The sequence below is a fragment of the Pteropus medius genome, unplaced genomic scaffold (genome assembly GCF_902729225.1).
Source record: "Pteropus medius unplaced genomic scaffold, Ma_sr-lr_union100, whole genome shotgun sequence".
In the NCBI taxonomy this organism is placed as follows: domain Eukaryota; kingdom Metazoa; phylum Chordata; class Mammalia; order Chiroptera; family Pteropodidae; genus Pteropus; species Pteropus medius.
In genome coordinates, this window is record NW_024348533.1 from 6,183,562 (window position 1) to 6,202,102 (window position 18,541).

The 18,541-nt window shown below is 41.0% G+C and overlaps 1 protein-coding gene and 1 pseudogene across 4 annotated transcripts; one reads left to right on the top strand and one right to left on the bottom strand.

The window, feature by feature from the left end:
* Positions 1-14: 14 nt before the first annotated feature.
* LOC120616635 (zinc finger protein 354B-like) lies at positions 15-17,253 on the bottom strand. 4 transcript variants are annotated; one of them, XM_039880284.1, is made up of 5 exons: positions 17,054-17,252; positions 15,957-16,034; positions 13,925-14,051; positions 13,446-13,541; positions 15-2,166 (listed from the first exon to the last, which is right to left on the bottom strand). In XM_039880284.1, exons 2-5 carry the CDS (start codon positions 15,978-15,980, stop codon positions 587-589), a joined length of 1,827 nt encoding a protein of 608 aa, XP_039736218.1. In that variant the 5' UTR covers positions 15,981-16,034; positions 17,054-17,252; the 3' UTR covers positions 15-586. The 4 variants fall into 4 exon arrangements, with proteins under 4 accessions (XP_039736218.1, XP_039736221.1, XP_039736219.1 ...); XM_039880288.1 differs by having other exon boundaries at positions 2,024-2,162; positions 17,054-17,253; XM_039880287.1 differs by lacking the exon at positions 15,957-16,034.
* On the top strand, positions 6,062-6,912 carry LOC120616639 (deoxycytidine kinase-like; annotated as a pseudogene).
* Positions 17,254-18,541: the final 1,288 nt, after the last annotated feature.

Consider the following 18,541-nt stretch of genomic DNA (forward strand, 5'->3'; position numbering starts at 1 on the left):
GGAAGAGAACAGAATTTTTTTTCTTTCTTTAATGAAAACCATGCACAAAGTTTGACAACAGTTTAGGAAAAGGCAAACTCCAGAGACTGAGGTAGTTTACAGTTTTTTTGTTTTTGTTTTTGGTTTTTTTTTTGTTTGTTTTTAATCTATTATTTGGTCCTTTGCTGTAAAAATGCATATTTTTAAGATCAATTCTGTTTGCTGTTAAAATGTTAGTTGTAATAAATATGCTATTAGCTTATACAGTTGTTGTCTTTCTGTTGAGAAATCCAGTATCCCTACACTCAGATATTTCTCACATTTACATATCACATATAGCATATAATGCTGTATAAAGACAGAAAAACCCTACCTTTCAGCTTATAAATGGCCACAATCAATATCTGCAGTTCTGATTTATTTGTCTCAGGACATTTAAAAGTGACTGACAGGTATAAAAGTTTTCCCAATATTTATTACATAGTCAAAGTTATCCTTAGAATTTGATATCTGATAAGGAATTAAAATAGAAAGTTTTCTCATAGTCATTACATTTATTAAATCAATCTCAAGTATGTATACTCTGATGAGCTTTGGTTTAAGGCTTTCACACATGCAAATTTACTTTCAAGGGATTCTCTTCAAGGTGAATTTTATAATGATTAGTAAGGGATGACCTCTGGCTGAAGAGTTTCCCACATGCATTACATTCATAGGGTTTCTCTCCAGTATGAATTCGTTGATGTGCAATAAGTGATGAGCTTTGTCTAAACCTTTTCCCACATGTATTACATTTAAAGGGTTTCTCTCCTGTATGAATCCTTTGATGTTGAATAAGAGCTGCACTTTGGCCAAAAGATATCCCACATTCCAGACATAGATAAGGTTTCTCTCCTGTATGAATCCTCTGGTGATTACTAAGGGATGAGTTACACCTGAAGGTTTTCTCACATTCACTGCATTTATAGGGTCTCTCTCCAGTGTGCATCCTCTGGTGCTGGATGAGAGCTGAACTCTGTCGAAAGGCTTTCCCACACACTTTACACTTGCATGGTTTCTCCCCAGTGTGAATTCTCTCATGAATAATAAGTGTCGAGTGGGAACTTAAGGCTTTACCACATTCGTTACAATTATACAATTTCTCTCCAGTATGAATTATTTGGTGTCTATGAAGTCGTGAAACAGATGTGAAGCCTTTTCCACATTCATTACATCTATAGGGCTTTTCTCCAGTGTGAATTCTTTCATGTTGAATAAGAGAGGCACTCTGACTGAAGGCTCTCCCACATTCCCCACATTTAAAAGGTTTTTCCCCTGTATGAATTCTCTGATGATAACAAAGGGATGAGCTAGACTTAAAAGTGTTGCCACATTCATTGCATAAATAGGACTTCTTTCTGAGATGCATTTTCTGACATCCAGGAAGGGGTGTGCTACAACTGGATGCCTTCCTACCTGGATTGTATCTATGGGGATTTTCTTGAGAATGGATTTTTTGATGTATAAAAAGTCCAGACCTTCTGCTGAAGGATTTACTACATTCTTTACATCTATAGGATTTTTCCACAGTATGGGTTCTTAGGTGTTTACAAAGGGATGCACTATGGCTGAAGGCTTTTCCACATTCTTTACACATATAGGGTTTCTCTCCAGTATGAGTTCTTTGATGTTGAATAAGAGCTGAACTTTGGCTGAAGGCTTTCAAACATTCTTTACATTTAAATAATCTCTCTCCAGTATGGTTTTTCTGATGTTTACGAAGGGATGAACTGTGATTAAAGGCTTTTTCACATATATTACATTTATAGCATTTCTCTGCTGTCTTGATTTTTGTTTGGTTAAGTAAATTTGAATTCTGCTCTAAGCTATTTCTTTGTATTTCATATTTTGAGGGTATTTTTTCTCTAGCAACTCTCTGTTGTTTAACAAAGACTGACTTCAGGCTGAAATTTTGGCCAAAGTCACTATTTTTATGGCTTTTTTCTACAGGGAGGATTTTCGTATGGGTGATTGAAATTATTTGTAAACTTTTGTCCTTCTGTTTCTTTAATTTGTCTTCGTATGTGCAGGGTTTTTCTGATAAGAAGTTCCAGGGTTCATCTCTTTTGAGTCTTTTCTTTATCAGCCCCCAAAATGATGAGTCTTGTGTTTGAGTTGACTTTGTGGTTTTAGGACTGCTCTTACTTCCTGGGAAAAAAAGGAAAGAAACTGCCAATGATTCACACAATTGGATGAGACTAAATATGTACAAAGAATAAATATCGGTATCTAAATAGGGGCTTGCTTTCTGGCTAAAATATACTTGCAAAAGGAAAAAATAGAAAGTAATACTATATAAAAATAATAGACGAGGGCTTTAAAGACTTGGGTGAATACAAAACTAGAGTAAGCTCATTCAAAGAAGGTGAGATTATAGGAATGAATGGAGAGAAGGGATTAGAGGAAAAGCATGAATTGGGAAATATAGTCTGGTATCCAAAGCCTAACACAGGCTTGTAAATCATCTCCATAACATGGGTTTCACTTCTGCGATTATTTCTAATCTTGAATGTCTTTCCTTCCTTTTCCTACATGGCAGACTTCTCAGTTTCAGTTCCAGTGTTAACTCTTCTGCACACTATTTCTTAACAGAGCTCCAAAAATTCATTCTCCTTATTATGCCACTTACTATAGTACATTATAATGTATGTATCTAAGGGGGAAAATTATGAACATATTTAGAGATAATGAGAAAGACTTTAAAAAATCAACACCAGTGACAATAAAAACGTTTTAAAAAAACAGGAATTGAGGGATACTTCCTCAACATGATAAAATACATATCCTTTATAGTTCTAAAGCCAGTATCTTATTTAATGGAGAAACACTAGAGAAATTTTTCTTTGAGAAAATTGTATTTGTAAATCCTTCCTCTATGCCTTTGATATTATATAAATCTTTTAAAGCCTCTGTGAACATCACCACCCAGGAATGTTTTTTCTTAAAAGCTTGAGAGCTGTGCCTTTGAAAAGTAAACATCAAGACTGACAGTGCTCCTATCTCCCTGTCACATGGGACATTTAGCCTATGTGCCTAGCTCTGAACTGTGACTACCTGCTTATCATATGATACTAGAAGTCCCCACATACACATACTTCTTAGGATAAAGACAATTAACTAGCACAGATAGTTAGCCCAACTGCCAGGTGAATCTGGGATGAATATGAAAGAATGTACAGCTAACTGTGTTACATACCTCTTAAGTGAGGATAAATTACTATTAATCTTGAGAACATGTATATAAATGTATCTCTTGAACTACATTAAAAAGAGTATGTTTTTTTCTGTTCTTGTAATCTCATTAGCAATTACCTGACATGCAGGTGGCAATCTGGTTTAATGCTTATTCAATAGTAACAATGCTTTCTGCCCTTTGGAAAGGATTTTCTGGGTTGGCAGGAGATTTTTTAAAAACTTTCCCCAACACTAGATGAAGGAACAGGGTGAGAGTTGAAGGCGGAATCAGTATTTTTTGACCCCCAAAACCTTTCAGGCCTTATTTCCTAAAATATTTCTTCAATTTATCCAATAATCAGTCAGAGTCAAAGTTATACCTTGATAAAAACGAGACTTTCATTTGCAGTCTCACAAGGTTTTTTTGAGAACCAGAGAAATGAGAGAATTACAATTAGTATGCTAGGAGTTATACCTAACACTATGACGGGGGTGTTGCACGTTTGCGAACATCCTTTGCCTTAGTAGAAAAAATGAAATGCTGGTCTAGAAATTTTGTTTTTGATAACTCTAATTTTTTAAAACTACCATGTAAATTTTCAACATATATGAGAGCAGAAAGAATTGTACTATGAACCTCTAAAGCCAGCTTCAACAACCACCAACACTTTCACGTATAAGTTCCACTCCTCCTCTATCGACTGCTAAAGCAAATCCCAAAATCGTTTCATTTCATCCATAAATATTTCCAATTGCATTTCTCAAAAATAAATCTTTTTAAAAACAAAACAAAAAAATAAAATATATCACAGACAATGAAATTAACACTATTCTCTGATAACATCTTATATACAGGCAGTGTTTAAATTTTTCTAATTGCCTCGTAAATGTTTTCAATTAGAAAACAATCAAGGTTCACCACTGCATTTGGTTGGTATATCTCTTAAATCTCTTTTAACCAATAGGTTATACATGTAATCAACTTAATAAAGAGTACCGACAAAAACCTATAGCTAACATTATACTTAATAGTGAAAGATAATGCTGTTCACTTAAGATAAGGAACACAGCAAGAATGTCTGTTCTTACCACTCTTATTCCGTACAGTATTGCAAGTATTGCATGTCTAGTTAGTACAATATGGCAAGATAAGAAATAAAAGGTATACAGATCAGAAAAGAAGAAATAAAACTATCCCTATTTGTAGGTGACAGTACATAGAGAATCCTAAGGAATCTACCAAACATTTCCTAGAACCAATAAGAGAGTTAAGAAAAGTCACAGCATATAAGATAAATATACAAAACCCAATATTTCCATACACTAGCAATGAACATGTGGACATTGAACTTATAATTACAATACCATTTATAATTCCTCAAAATATTTACTTATAAATTTAACAAAATACATACAGGACTTATATGGTGAAAACTATGAAACACTGATGAAAGAATTTAAAGAACGAAATAAATAAAAAGTTATACTATGTTCATGGATTGGAAGATTCAGCATAGTAAAGATATCAATTATCCCCAAATCAATAAACAAGTTTACTGCAAGTCCTATCAATATCTCAGCAAGGTTTTTTGTAGCTATCGACAAGATTATTCTAAAATTTATATGGAAAAGCAAAGAAACTAGAATAGCTAAGAGAACTTTAAAAAAGAATAAAGTGAGAATAATCAATCTACCCAATATTAAGACCTATATATAGTTACAGTAATCAACACTATGATGAGGGTGGAGAGGCAGACACGTAGGTCAGTGAAACAGAATAAAACATCCAGAAACAGACTCACAAATGCATGTAATTAATTTTTGACAAAAGTGCAAAGAAATTGAGTGGAGGAAAGATAGCTTCTTCCACAAATAATGCTAGGACAACTGTCCACAGGCAAAGAGGATAGGAGAGTAGAGGGGAAGGGAGGGAAGAGGAGGGGATGGGAGGGGAGGAGAAGGAAGAAGAAGACAGACAGAAACAGATAGACAGTAAGAATCTCAACCTAACCCTACATTTAATACAAAAATTAACTCAAAAAGGGTCATGGACATAAAAGTACAATGTAAGACTGTAGCACTTTTAGACAAAACAGAGAAGAAAATCTTTAAGACCAAAGGGTAGGCAGAGAGTTCTCAAATTTGACACCAAAAGTATAATCTGTAAAAGGAGGCATTTTTAAACTGGACCTTATCAAAATTAAAACTTTTATTCCCCAAGACATGGTTAAGAGGATGAACAGAAACTAAAGACTAGGAGAAAATATTTGCAAACCCCATATCAGTCAAATGACTACTATCTAGAATAACGTATAAAAAACTCCCCAAACTCAATAATAGAAAACCAAACAATACAATTAGAAAATGGACAAAAGATGTGCACAAACATTTCACCCAAGAAGATATACAGACGGCAAAACAGCCACACAGAAATATGCTCAATATCATTAGCCCTTAGGAACATGCAAATTAAAATCACAACATGTATGACCATATATCTATCAGAATGGCTAAAATAAAAAAATAATGACAACACAAAATGTTGGCAAGAATTGGATCACTGAGATGTTGCTACATTGCTGGTGGAATGTAAAATGATACAGCCCCTCTGGAAGACAATTTGGCTGTGTCTTCAAAAACTAAGGCATGTAGCTTCCAGGCTGGGCGGTTCGCCTGCCATAGGCCTGCCTAGCCACCTCCCCCCGCCCCCGCCTCCGCCCTCAGCCTCTGACTCCGTGGGTGAAAATCAAATTAGGAGACTTGGTAGAGAGCCTACAACCTACTGGAGTCCAGCCTGCAGGTAAGGCCACATTTGGGGATGACAGCAGCCCAGGCACCTGTGGCCACTTCCCAGCCATCCCTGCCCGACGTGTCGGGGCCACCATGAAATTGAGGGAATGGCCACCCCACCGAAGAGGAGCTGCCCATTTCCTGTGACCAGCTTCGAGGGGACTTGCATCAAGAAAATGTCCATTGAAGGGTACATCACTGCAGGGAAGTCAACATTTGTGAATATCCTTAAAGTGAATATTCTTAAACAAGTCCATGAGGATTGGTAAATGGTTCCTGAATTTGTTGCCAGACAGTGCAATGTTCAAAGTGTTTAAGATGAATTTCAAGAACTGACAACATCTCAGAAAAGTGGTGAGAATCTTCTTCAGGTGATGTATGAGAAACCTGAAGGATGGTCTTACACCTTCCATTATATGCCCGCCTCAGTCCAACATGAGCTCAGCTTGCCTCTCTCAATGGCAAATTCAAAGAGGTGAAGAAAGCTGTATTATTTTTTGAACAATCTGTGTACAGTGACAGGTATTTTTTGCATCTAATTTGTATGAATCTGACTGTATGAATGAAACAGAGTGGACAATTTATCAAGACATGAATGACTGGATGAATAACTACTTTGAAAGCTGGCTCTTGCATAGAACACTGAAAACTAACTTTGATTATCTATAAGAGGTGCCAATCTTAACACTGGACGTTAACGAAGACTTTGAAGACAAACAGGACAGTCTGGTTGAAAGGGTCAAAGAACTTTTGAGTACTCTGAGATCTTGATGAAGATCACAGGCAGTGAAATAATTTCAGATACTTGAGCTTTGTGTATCTATGTAGCTCCATATTAATTCAAATCTCTTTATAAAACCCACGTTTTTAACTATTTTTGTTCCAAGAAAAAAAAATGTTTTTTCTGATGAATCCTATACAAAAATTTGTAACCAGTTTTTTCATTTCTTTCTTTCTTTCTTTTTTCTTTTTTTTTCTTTTTTACGTCTAAACAAAGACTTTTAATTATTTTACAACAAAAAGTCTGGATGTAGATGGTTCCACAATCAATGTAGAGGCTAAATTACATCATAAAGGACCCAGCCTCCTTCTGTCTTTGCCCTCTGTTTTCTCCCTAGCAGGCTGCCTCCCCCAACCCCTCACCCCCCAACCCTGCCCCGGTGCTCCTTATCTCACTGGTGACCAGTTTCTTAATTGAGTTTCTTAACTGGAAACTTTAACGTTACATAGTAAATGGTAATGTGGTCTGTGTAAATTAGTGCAAAAAGTTGAAAGTAGGATTTAAGGAATCTTCTAGAAAAAAGATTCAAGTTTTATTTTAAGTACTTTTGGTCAAGTGCCTCCCCTTCCACCTTAATTTATGTGGCCAATAAGACCACGTTTAGTATTTAATCACCTCACTGATATTTATTAATGTGTTTATAACACATTTCTAGAGGAGCAGGTTAGTCTTTGTTTCCAGTTTGTAGTGGCATAACCTATCTTATAAGTCATTTAGTCCTTTTCCTGCCTTTTTTTCTACATTTGTGCTATGGGGATACTTCATTCATCTTTTTGCATGTGATTTTAGATGATTAAAGAGGAAATGTTTCTGTACTCAAAAAGTAACTGAAGGTTATTACATGAGTAAAAGATTTATGTGGAGCTTAAAATAGCTATCTACTTTCTCCCTTCTCAGACCATTCTTTTAGAATGGAATGTTACTTTTATAGTTAAGAGATTGGTTTAAACCATGACTGTCTTTAAATCATTTGAGGTGGAAGAGCATTGTTTCTTACATTTATTTTCATTTTTATAGGTAAAATGTTAATGAAACATAGCGAGGGATAAGTTTTTCTATTTTATTATTTATTGACTCTGCACTGGGAATGAGTTGTCTTCCATTACCTTTATACTTCATGAGAAGTCAAAAGAGAAGCTGAAGAAAAGGTAAATGATCTTAGCAGTTAGTCTGTTTAGCCCCAGATATTATTTCCTGTCTCATCCTTTCCTGCTTTCTCCGCTGTCTGGATTAATTAGGCAGCTTACTATTTTAAAGACATACATTTTTACTTTGAGAACATCAAGATTATTCCTCACTTCACAGTTTGCTTTGCTTTTCTGTAGGGTTATACCTTAAGTTTCCCCCCACACTCCTTTAAGAGAAATTACTGATAAAAACGATCTTGCTTTACATGTTACGTATCTTGAAAGCATTATATATATTAGGAAATTTATATTAATAAAAAAGACAAAAAGGTAAAGTAGTTGTCACTTTTAAAAATCTGCATGGATTTATTTTAGTTCTGTATATAATTAAAGATTTCTTTCAAGTCTGCTAAGATGTGAAGTGTTTTTTCTATGTACTTACCCTTTCTACTTGACATTTTAGAAAAATCCTGTGTTTTTGAAATGAGGGGAAGAGTCACTTTTACTTTAAAACCATCATTTTCCTTTTTAAAATGTCATCTTTTGGGGGGGAGTTTCATGATATTCAAACATAATAATGTAGTGGGTTAAACAGTCTAGATGCCCTGATCTTTGAAAGGGGAACTGCAATTCAAATCTATAATCACCATGAATATTTAAACTGTCTCATGATATTGTATGGGTTTTTTTTTTTTGCATCAATTTGTTTACTAAATTAAATATTTTCTTAATAAATAGGTCTAAATCTCATGAACTATGAAAAAAAAACTAAACATGCAACTACCATAACACCCAGCAATTACACTCTTGGGCATTTATCACAGACAAAAGAAAACTCATTTTTGCAAAAAAACCTGTACAAGAATGTTTATAGCAACTTTATTTGTAATTGTCAAAAACTGGAAACAATCCAGATGTCCTTCAACTAGTGAATGGTTATATAAACTGTGGTATATCCATGTCATTCAGTGATCAGGAATTAAGGAATTAAGTACTGATACAGGCAAACACTTGGATAAACTTCCAGAGAATTGTATTGAGTGAAAAAAAAAATAACAATCTAAAAGGTTATACACTGTATAATTCCATTTACATAATATTCTTGAAATGACAAAATTATGGAAATAGGTTAGTGGTTACAAAGGGTTAAGGACAAGGGGATGTGGGGAACAGACAGAGAACAAGAGAGAAGTGGGTGTGTCTAAAAATGGTTAACAGGAAAAATCCTTATGGTGACATAAGAAATTCTTTTGTATCTTTACTGTATCAATATCAATATCTTGTTTGTAACATTGCATTATAGTTTTGGAACTGTGTAAAAGATTAATGGGATCTCTGTATGATTTCTTATATTTGCAAGTGAATCTATGATTATCTCAAAAACTTTTTTTACAAAAAGTAGAATTCCCTCTAGAAATAAGAAATCAAATTTATACCATCCCCCAAATCTGATCTTGCAGTGTTGCTCTCTCAGTGAATGCTATCACTGTCCATCCCAGAACACGCCACAAACTAAGCACGCATCCCTGCATCCCTGGCAATGCTACCCCCTTAAGCTTCCACATATAATCCATCTCCAAGTACTGCTGCTTTTATCTCCCAAATATCTCAGACACTGGCTCCCTTCTCTCTGTCTTCATCATCACTGACCCAGCCGCATCATTCTCGCATTCATTACCTGGAGGCCTGCTCTGACCAAGCACTGTTGTTAGTACTGGGGGATGGGAACAAATGACACAGACAATCCAGCATAAGGGAGTTTACAACTCAGGGGAAGAGACAGATAATAAATAAATACATATTATTATGGAAGATAAAACAAGGTGAGGGGATGAATGTGGAGAATGGAAGGTAGTTTTACATGAGTGAGCTGTGCCTTCAATGAAGTACCATCTGAGCAGAAATCTGTGCAACACAAGGAAGTGAGTCATGTGCGCTCATGGCTTCCAGGAAGAACAGTCCAAGAGAGGAAAAAGCAAGTGCAGAGACCCTGAGGTGGAGGCCCATGTGGCCTGCCCAACGAACTGCAAGGTGGCCAGAGTAACTGTGGAGTGCTCAAATAAAGAGCAGAGCAGAAGGAAGTGACAGTGAAGAGGTACCAGGGCCGGACCGTGTAACCTCTGAAAGTCTTTCTGGAGACTGGATTGTGCTCTATGTGATGGAAGCTACTAGAGGTTTTTAGCCTGGGAGTGAGATAACCTGATTCACCTTTTAAATAGATCATTCTGGCAGCTACGAGTAGAGTGGATTCAGGTGGCAGGAAGGGAGGTGCAGGGCTGACACAGGAGTCTTTGCTGTGGGGTGCAGGGGACAAGAGCAAGACTCATTCAAACATATTATCACAAGTACAAAACATTTGGACTCCACTTGCACCTTCGAAAGAATTCACTTGTTAAAACCACTGCATGTGATTTCGCTAGCCTGCTAACCTTGATGGCACCTTTGTGTAAATTGGAAAAGGATGCCCACCCTCTGCATAGCAAATCTGGGTGAGTGGAAATGTGGTCCTCCATGATCCCTGCAAGCTGACTAGCATGCACATGGCTTCTTGAATGGAGGTAACACAGAAAGAGAAACGATAAGGAAAGAAAAATACTTTTTTATTGGAGGCAATGGTTTACTTAGATCAACCTGGATTTTAAATTTTAGATTTCAAGAATATGTCCACATTTGGGTGTAAACAAAACTCCTGAGGTGCACAAGTTGGTTTAACCACATTATTCCTGTTACAACCCTTCCAGAAAAGCACAACGTCAGTGATTAGACTTTGGGCACATTTATTAAGCAAGGGACTCTGATGCGATACACACCCTTTGAGCTATGCCCTCTCATGTCTCAATTTAAAACACATACCCAGGGATGACGCTGTTTTTCTTTCTTGTTTTAGCTTTCCTATTTGTGAATTGCTTTGCAGTGAAAATAATTTTTTGAAGTATGTTTTGAGGCAACTAGAGGCCGCAGGGGTCCTACCCCGGGGCATAAGCTTGTCTGTTACCGTGGTCAAGGGAGGCTCAGGTTCTGGTGTAGGGGTAGTGTCTGAGGTTCGCCCTGAACTCCCAAGCCCTTGGCCCGAGCTCATGGGGAAGGGACCTGTTCCGGGGCCACTTTCATCCTGAGATGGGGGCCTTGCTAGGGTGCAGGAGGGACACCAACACACATCAGCACTCCCAGGTCATCCCATCTGACTGTCATCTTTGAGGAAAGAGAGGACATTCATGCATCCAGAGAAGCGTACATCTTGCTCAGCCTCACTTCCTTCAGACACCTGCTCTGTGTTCCTGCATGGAGGACCTCAAACTCCAGATGGGCTCACTGGGAACCCAGACCCCATTGCCAGGTGGCTGTGGCATCTCTCTGGACAGCTTTCGACTTGTCATACCTTCTCTTCTGTTTGATCCTGCCAATGCTCGGTCACTCAGGAGGGGACACTCACTCTCGAGCAGAGGCTCCAGTTGCAGGAAAAGGCTCTTCCTTCCTCTCTCTGGTCTTTCATCCGGGCTCAGCCCACACCCACCGCGGGACGGACACCCTGCACTCTCAACTGGGTCCCAGATGCTGTATTTGGTAACTGTGTGGTAGACTCCACCAGTTTCCACAAAATGAATGTATGTCTCTCAAATGACAGTTACAAAGATAGAAAGACACACAACTGTGATTCCTACATCAAAAATCTCAACTTTCAGTGGAAGGAAAGCTCCCCAAGGCACAAGGGCTTTGGGAATTGAGACAGCCCATCCCACTTCCTGAGAGGCCATCACTGGTCGTCTAGACCTGATGACAGCCTTGGACAAGTCCTCCTACTTCCACCTAACAGTCTCCACACAGGATGCTGGCTCATCTCCGCAGAATATACACCTGGGCCTGTGGCCAGGCAACTCCCAAGTCCTCAGGGGCCACGCCGGCCTCTCAGGCACAGACCACGCCTGTGACAGGGCCCCCAGCAAAGCAGGATGGTCCCTGCTCATCTCCTCACCCCGTCCGCACATACTGGCTGCTTGGGTTTTCACACATGCCCTTCCTGAGTCCGGAGTGCTCCTCCTCGGAGTGCTCCTCTGTCCTGGTCCACCCTTCTTCAGCGGACCTTTGCCATCACCACCCCGTGCCAGTCGACCTTCTCACAGCAGCACCGTGTATCTGACCTCGGAGGTCCTGACTGCACCAGCCATTCCCCACCTGGTGTTGCACAGTTCAGACCACTTGTGCCCTCCCATCTGACTGTGAGCTCCACCAGGGCAGGACCTGTGTCTTTCTGTCCCCGACTTCCACCAAAGCCGCCTCTCCCATTTCTCTCCCCTGATTCTTCCTAACCCACCTGGTGCATGTTGAGGTTTTCAGGGATTCTGTCCTTTGCCGTTCCCACCTGGTCAGCTCAAGGCTTCAAATGCCATCTTTGTACTGACGGCTCCCTAACCTCCTTTGCGTTCCCACCCCATATACCTTATACAACTGTCCCCCAGCAACCTCATCCCACGTATTTCACTCACATCTCAAGTGACGCCCATCCCACACTGAACTCACCCTTAACAAGGGCCTCTCCTCATCCCTCCTGAATGCCACCGCATGTGCCTTTGTCCAGGCCCTAGTCACGTCTTGTCTACATTATAGAATAATCTCCAGAAACTTCCCACATCTAGTTTTGCCTCACTTTAAATCTATCCCGCAATACTTCCAACGTGATCATTCTTGTTAAGTTCAACTAAGGACTTCAAGAACTATTCTTTGTGAAAAATTAAAAGATTATGTGTAAATAAAGTTCCCTTTCATCCTGCTCATTCTCGATCTCACTCTAAATGTAACTACCGTTACCAGCTAAGCTGTGTCCCTTTCTCTCTGTACTTGCCATGCATATTATACCTGTAGACAAACGCCCATGTAATTTTCTTTAAACATAAACGGTGCCACATCAAAATAACACTCTAGAACTTGCTTTAGTCCTTAATGGGCTTCGGAGGGAGCTTTGTCCGTTAGTGTCCTCTTTCTGACCATGGTGCCATATGCCAGAGTGGGGACATACTACAGCTTCTTCAGCTGTGGCTTTACTGAAGGACGTTTACACTTTCTGATTCAGGCCAATTTTTCTAAAATTGCAAGGATGAGATAATTCTTCGTTTTAAAATCCTTTAACTATTTGCAGTTCCCATCTCTAAGAACTGCATCAAAGCACTTTATAATGTGGCCTCTACCTAGTTTTCTAAAATCCTTTCCTTTCTCCCTTCTTCTTACCCCATGTACATACCCCAAGCCCCAATAAGAATGAATTATCTGCAGTTCATTAAATACACATTTGCTGAATGACTACATGAAAATGTAGCCCTTTTCTGAAACAAGAGGAAAGAACAAGAGATCCTGAGAGATTCATTTGCGAAGTGATTACCAGAGAAAAAGAGGAAGCTCATGTCTGTGGCCTTAGTGTCTCCCCTTCCATCACTTCCAGAGGACCAAGAACTTGGGAGAAACTTTCTGGACCAACACCCTGCCTCCTGCCACGATACATCGTGCACTCATTGATCAGACCTGTGCCTGCGGCGATTCCCGCACCTCAGGCCCCCACTCACCCAGCCAGGAGCCTCTGCGACTTCCTTCCTCGACCTTCCAGGGCTCTTCGCCTTGCTGCAGCAGGGAGATCAGTTTGGGTTTGAAAAGTGGGAATCCTGCCCACAGAGGAAAGAAAAGAAAAAACAAGTCTTGGTTTTGTTTGGACACAATGAGCTACCCCAGATCTGAGGGGAACACTCGGGGTAACACTAAGAGCCCCTGAGTGGTGAGCAAGCAAGTACAGAACAGTCACAGTGGGAAATGACGCCTGAACTAAGGGGGAGCTTCTAGCGTGCAACAGTGCAGACTGTCTCAGTCACGGGCAATTCCACACCTATAAAGGGGAAGAGTTTTCATGTTTATTTATGCAGATCCAACTTGCACAATCATCAGGCAAAACTCAGCTAAAGTTTTTGAGGACCCAGGGCTTTTCGCTGGGGAAGCAGGTACTGAGTTATCCCCACTTCTGAATTCTGTACCTACAGGAAAGCTTCCTTACCCAGTGAGACCAGGTGACCGTAGTTCTCCAGCATCACATCCTGGTACAAGCTCCTCTGAGAAGGACGCAGCTTTCTCCACTCGTCCCGCGTAAAGAGCACAGCCACATCCTCGAATGTCACTGACACCTGCAAAGACAAGCCATCCCAGCTCACCCAGTACCACCCATCACAGAGTGAAGAAGGTGGCACTGGGGAGGCAGACGGGCACCATGAAATGCTTCTGATATTTTTCTGGGTTCTGAAGGTTCCAGGTCATTTGTTTAATGAACAATCAATCATTCACAAAATATATATGAGCAGCATGAAGTATAAACCAGCCCCTCTGTTAAACATTTTAAGAGATGTGTGGAGATATTCAAGGCCATTAGCGGGAGTGTTAATTAGAATAATATTTCTGATGGTGATTTGATAATATTTGTTGACTTAAAAAGACATCCTCTATAGTGAAGTACAGAAAATGGGTTATATATCATTGTGTAGTTTGTTCCATTTTTGAAAAAAATATATATATGTACATAGAAATTGATACTGAGAGATGCATAAGAAATGACTGACAGCGATTATCTCCAGATAGGGGAGTTACGGGTAATTTTACTTTTTTTATATATATAAAAAATGTACATATAAATACACATGTATATACCCATGAACACACATATATATACATGTACACACATATATATACATTCACATACATATATGTGTACATATTTTATTCTTTAAAATTTTTACCATGATCGTGCTATACTTCATAAAAAAGGCATTAAATTATTTGCATATAGAGGAAGAATATAAGAAATCATATTTGCTCTCAAAGAATTTACAATTCAACAGGCAGACAAGGAAAACACATGAAATAATTGGAACAATGAAAGAAAACGTGTAGCTGGACAGGATGGTGCACTGCCTCCTAGGTCGACCCTTATTTTAGAGATGAAGAACACAAGGTCCAGGGCACTCGAGACCCCAGGTCACATAATGTATTAGTGGCAGAAGCAGGACAGTAATTAGAGTTTTCTTTTGACTCAGTCCTTGGTATATTCTCTCTCTGGTCGCAAAGGTCCTGTTGTTGAGTTTTATACTCGGGCCTCCAGAACACTGATGGATGGGCAGCAGGCGAGGTGGGCAAGAATGCCTATGGGATCCACTCACACATGAGGACAGAGAATGTTCTGGGCAAGAGAGCAACTCGGTGCCCAGAGAGGCGGAGGGATTTGCCCAAGGCCCATAAATGGCAATGGAGGATATGGGTTCAAACCTGCCGTCTGGCTCCAAAGCCCCCGTTTCCTAAGCACTGTATACACTGCCTCTCCGGTACCGATGGCCCACTGAACCCACCCTGCCGTTTCCTGAGGAGTTTTGTCTCTGTCCCGGGAGTTAAGAGACCGCTCCAGCTGTGCCCCCTCCAACATAGCTGCCCTTCGTTCATGCATCAACTCACTGGATAAGGTTCCTTGCTCATTCCCACACATAAAGATAAACATGGCAGGTCAAGATCAGTTTTCAAGAGAGTGGTAGAAGCAGGTGATGTGATCCGCAGGATTAAGAAGGAGAAGAAAATAAAAACTGTGGGTGAGAGAAGCCTGGGGAAGGTATCATGAGGATTCTCAGGGGTGGAAAGAAAAAGAAAAGCGATCTGGCCGAGGTTAGTGAGGGAGATGGGCTGAGCAAAGGAGGCAGGGCCAGAAAGGAACTCTGCCAACAGTGATGTTTGTCTGTTTCGTCCACAAGTGATAGGAGATGCATGGCATCTCACCTGTCAAATTAGCAATCAAACAGTGAGTTGAGATTAATGAATAAAAGAGTGTTAGGAAAACGAAGGGAAACATTGGACGCCGGCTGCAGTGGAAGAGGCAGGCATGCAGGACAGAGTCCACCACCCACCCTGGGAGACTGACTCTTCAAAGGGAAAGGAACTTGGCTCCAAATCCTGGAGAAGACTGTCTTGGAAACAGAACTTCAGCTAGAGGAAAAACAACAAACAAACAAACAAACCATCTGTCCCTAAGGTCTGAGACACAATGAACTCACCTGAGACCTTGTTTCAGTAGCCATGTCCTCTTTCTGGGCTAGTTCCCCTAAGGATGGGCACAGTTACAGAAGGCAGATCTGAAAGAAAAAGGAGCCCTGAGGGAGGACCTTTCTTCCTTCCACCCTTTATAATCACCAGCTCTCAGATCCTTCCACCAGCTGAGAATGACGCCCTGTGCTCTCAGAGAGGGACGTCAGGAGGAGCAAGGAGCAGGCAGGACCAGAGAGAAGGGCTGGTCCACCTAGGTCCAGGCCCCAACTCTTCCCCTGGCGCAGAGAAAAAGGACTTAGGCCTCCAGCAGCAGCAGCAGCAGCAGCAGCAGCAGCAGCAGCAGCAGCGACTCACTGAGCCAGGCACCGCTCACACCGTTTAGTCCCACAGCACTGCTGGCATCGTCAGTACCCCCAGTTTATAGATCAGGAAACTGAGGGCAGAGTGGAAGCAACTTGCTTCCACAGCCAATGAGGGTACACCAGGTTCCTGCACGGCGCGCCCGGGTCATCCACTGTAACCTCACTGAGTGCACGTGACAACTCTTCACCGCAAATTTTTCCCACTCGCTTCCTCCCTATCCTGTCAAGGAATCATTTCCAGTTTTAGAGAAAACTATTTCGGAAAGGGGAAACATCAGCTCTTCCATGGCAGGAAGGGGCTGCTGTCTGAGGAATGGGCACAGACACCAAAGACCAGGGTGCCCATCCTGGCTCTGTCATTGGAGAAGCTAGCAAGTCTTTTCTCGAGGAAAACAGATCGTTACGCCTGCCACCTCGGAAGACAGTGGCGACGGTAAGGGGAGGAATTATATTTCCTCACCTTCACTGACAGCCGGCAGGGGCCGGGCAGGTTACGCGCTGAGAACGGTCGGAGGAAGCAGGAGAGTGGCTGGGGCCTGGGGCCACCGAGAACTAAATGCCTGACCTGCCTTATTCAGCCGCACGTCTGCGGGACGGATCGCGGGAGGCAGGCGGACAGAGCCAGGGGGCTGGGCTCTCGGCCCGCCCGCGCCCACGAAAGCTCGGCTCGCGTGCCGGTGCCCCGCAATCCTCCCGAGACCCAGGTCCTCCCTGCCGTATTCCGCAGAACATCCGACACTCACCTCGCCCAAGCCTCGGGCCTTCTGGGGGCCGTGCCTCCGTCAGCTACACTCCGCAGGCGGAGGCTCCGGAACTGCCTGAGCCGGGCAGCAGCCTCGGGTCGGGGTTCCTCCTGGGTCAGGCCTGGGAGCCACTCAATCTGGCGACAAACGTCCAGCGCTCCCTGTAGGTCCCATAGGGCGGGACAGGGGGCGGGGCAGGGGCGGCCGCTAATACCTTTGCGAAATGTAGTCCACGCGAGGACCCAAGGATTCTGGGAAGTGTAGTTCTCCGCTCTTGTCAACGAGCCGCGGGGCACTAGCGAGCCTGTCACGTGCCGAGAACCCAAGTCTGGGCTCGGCGTCCCACTGTGTGAGCTACAGGGCCCTGGTTTCCTGGTTCCTCAGGAAGTAAAGGGAGTTTCGTTGAGGGCGTTATCTTATAGCTCTGCATCTGTATAAATGATAAGGCAGGTAGACACCTGCCAAGAATGAACCTAATCGTCAGAAGTATCTAGTGCCCGCTATGTGCCAAGCGCTGTTGTAAAAGGTTGGAAATATGTCCGTGAACAAGACAAAGATCGGAACTTTTCTTTTTGGAGAATGGGGTAGAGAGCAGACAATAAGTCATAGACATAGTTATACAGCATTTTAGAAGATAAGTGTTATTGGAAAAAGCGAAAGGAGAGCAGGGTCATAAGTATCTAGGGTCAATGTGCAGTTAGGTTGCAGCACAGCATAGGGTCATGGATACCACCCTGTGTTATTATAGCTGGAAAGTAAATCTTAATAAGATAGAATCAGTATCCTTCTATCAGTTCTGTTCAGATATCCTGGCTATAATCAACTCACATGAATAGTCATCAGGCCAACTTATAAGTAAATATGTAGAGACCGATCAGATTCATTGAATCTATAAATCAATTGGGGAAGATTAACATCTTCACAATATTGATCCTAACACTCCATTACCATCGTATATCTCACCATTTATTTAGGTCTCATAAGTCTTTATATATTTTTTCCACAGCAGTATTGCATATTTTTTGTGTTTTATTTGTAAATGTTGCGTATTTTTTAAGCTATTGTAAATAATATCTCTTTTTAAATTTCGTTTATAAAGTACTGGTTCTGTATACAGCTTATTGCCTAAAATTTCTTGTAAATTCCAATCATGAATTTGTTGTTTTGGGTTTTTATGTAATGCCACATAATGTGTGAATGACAGTTTTACTTCTTTTTTATATATATATTTTCTTTCCCGTAATTGCCATACTGAGTGGTCTGTGATTTCTAGTCAAAGTAGATGTCAGCAAAATGACAAAGTAAAAAGTTGCAAGCCCTCAATCCCCTTGGCAACATCAAAAGACAACTGGAAAATAGCTAAAATAACCATGGAAAAGTTCTGGAAAACACTAGAAGACTTATAGCAACCACTCAAAGTAAAAACCACGTTTGAAATTGTGGGAAAATTTGAGGCATTTTTCACTTGCCCTAGCCTCGCTCCTTCTC

What these genes read in the sequence shown, in the direction of transcription:
- LOC120616635 (XM_039880284.1), bottom strand. Translation starts at nt 15,980, where the DNA reads ATGGCTACTGAAACAAGGTCTCAG. An exon ending in CGGTCACCTGGTCTCACTGG is followed by an intron (nt 13,542 to 13,924) that starts GTAAGGAAGCTT and finishes CTCTGTGGGCAG; the next exon opens with GATTCCCACTTTTCAAACCC. An exon ending in TCGCAGAGGCTCCTGGCTGG is followed by an intron (nt 2,167 to 13,445) that starts GTGAGTGGGGGC and finishes TTTTTTTCCCAG; the next exon opens with GAAGTAAGAGCAGTCCTAAA.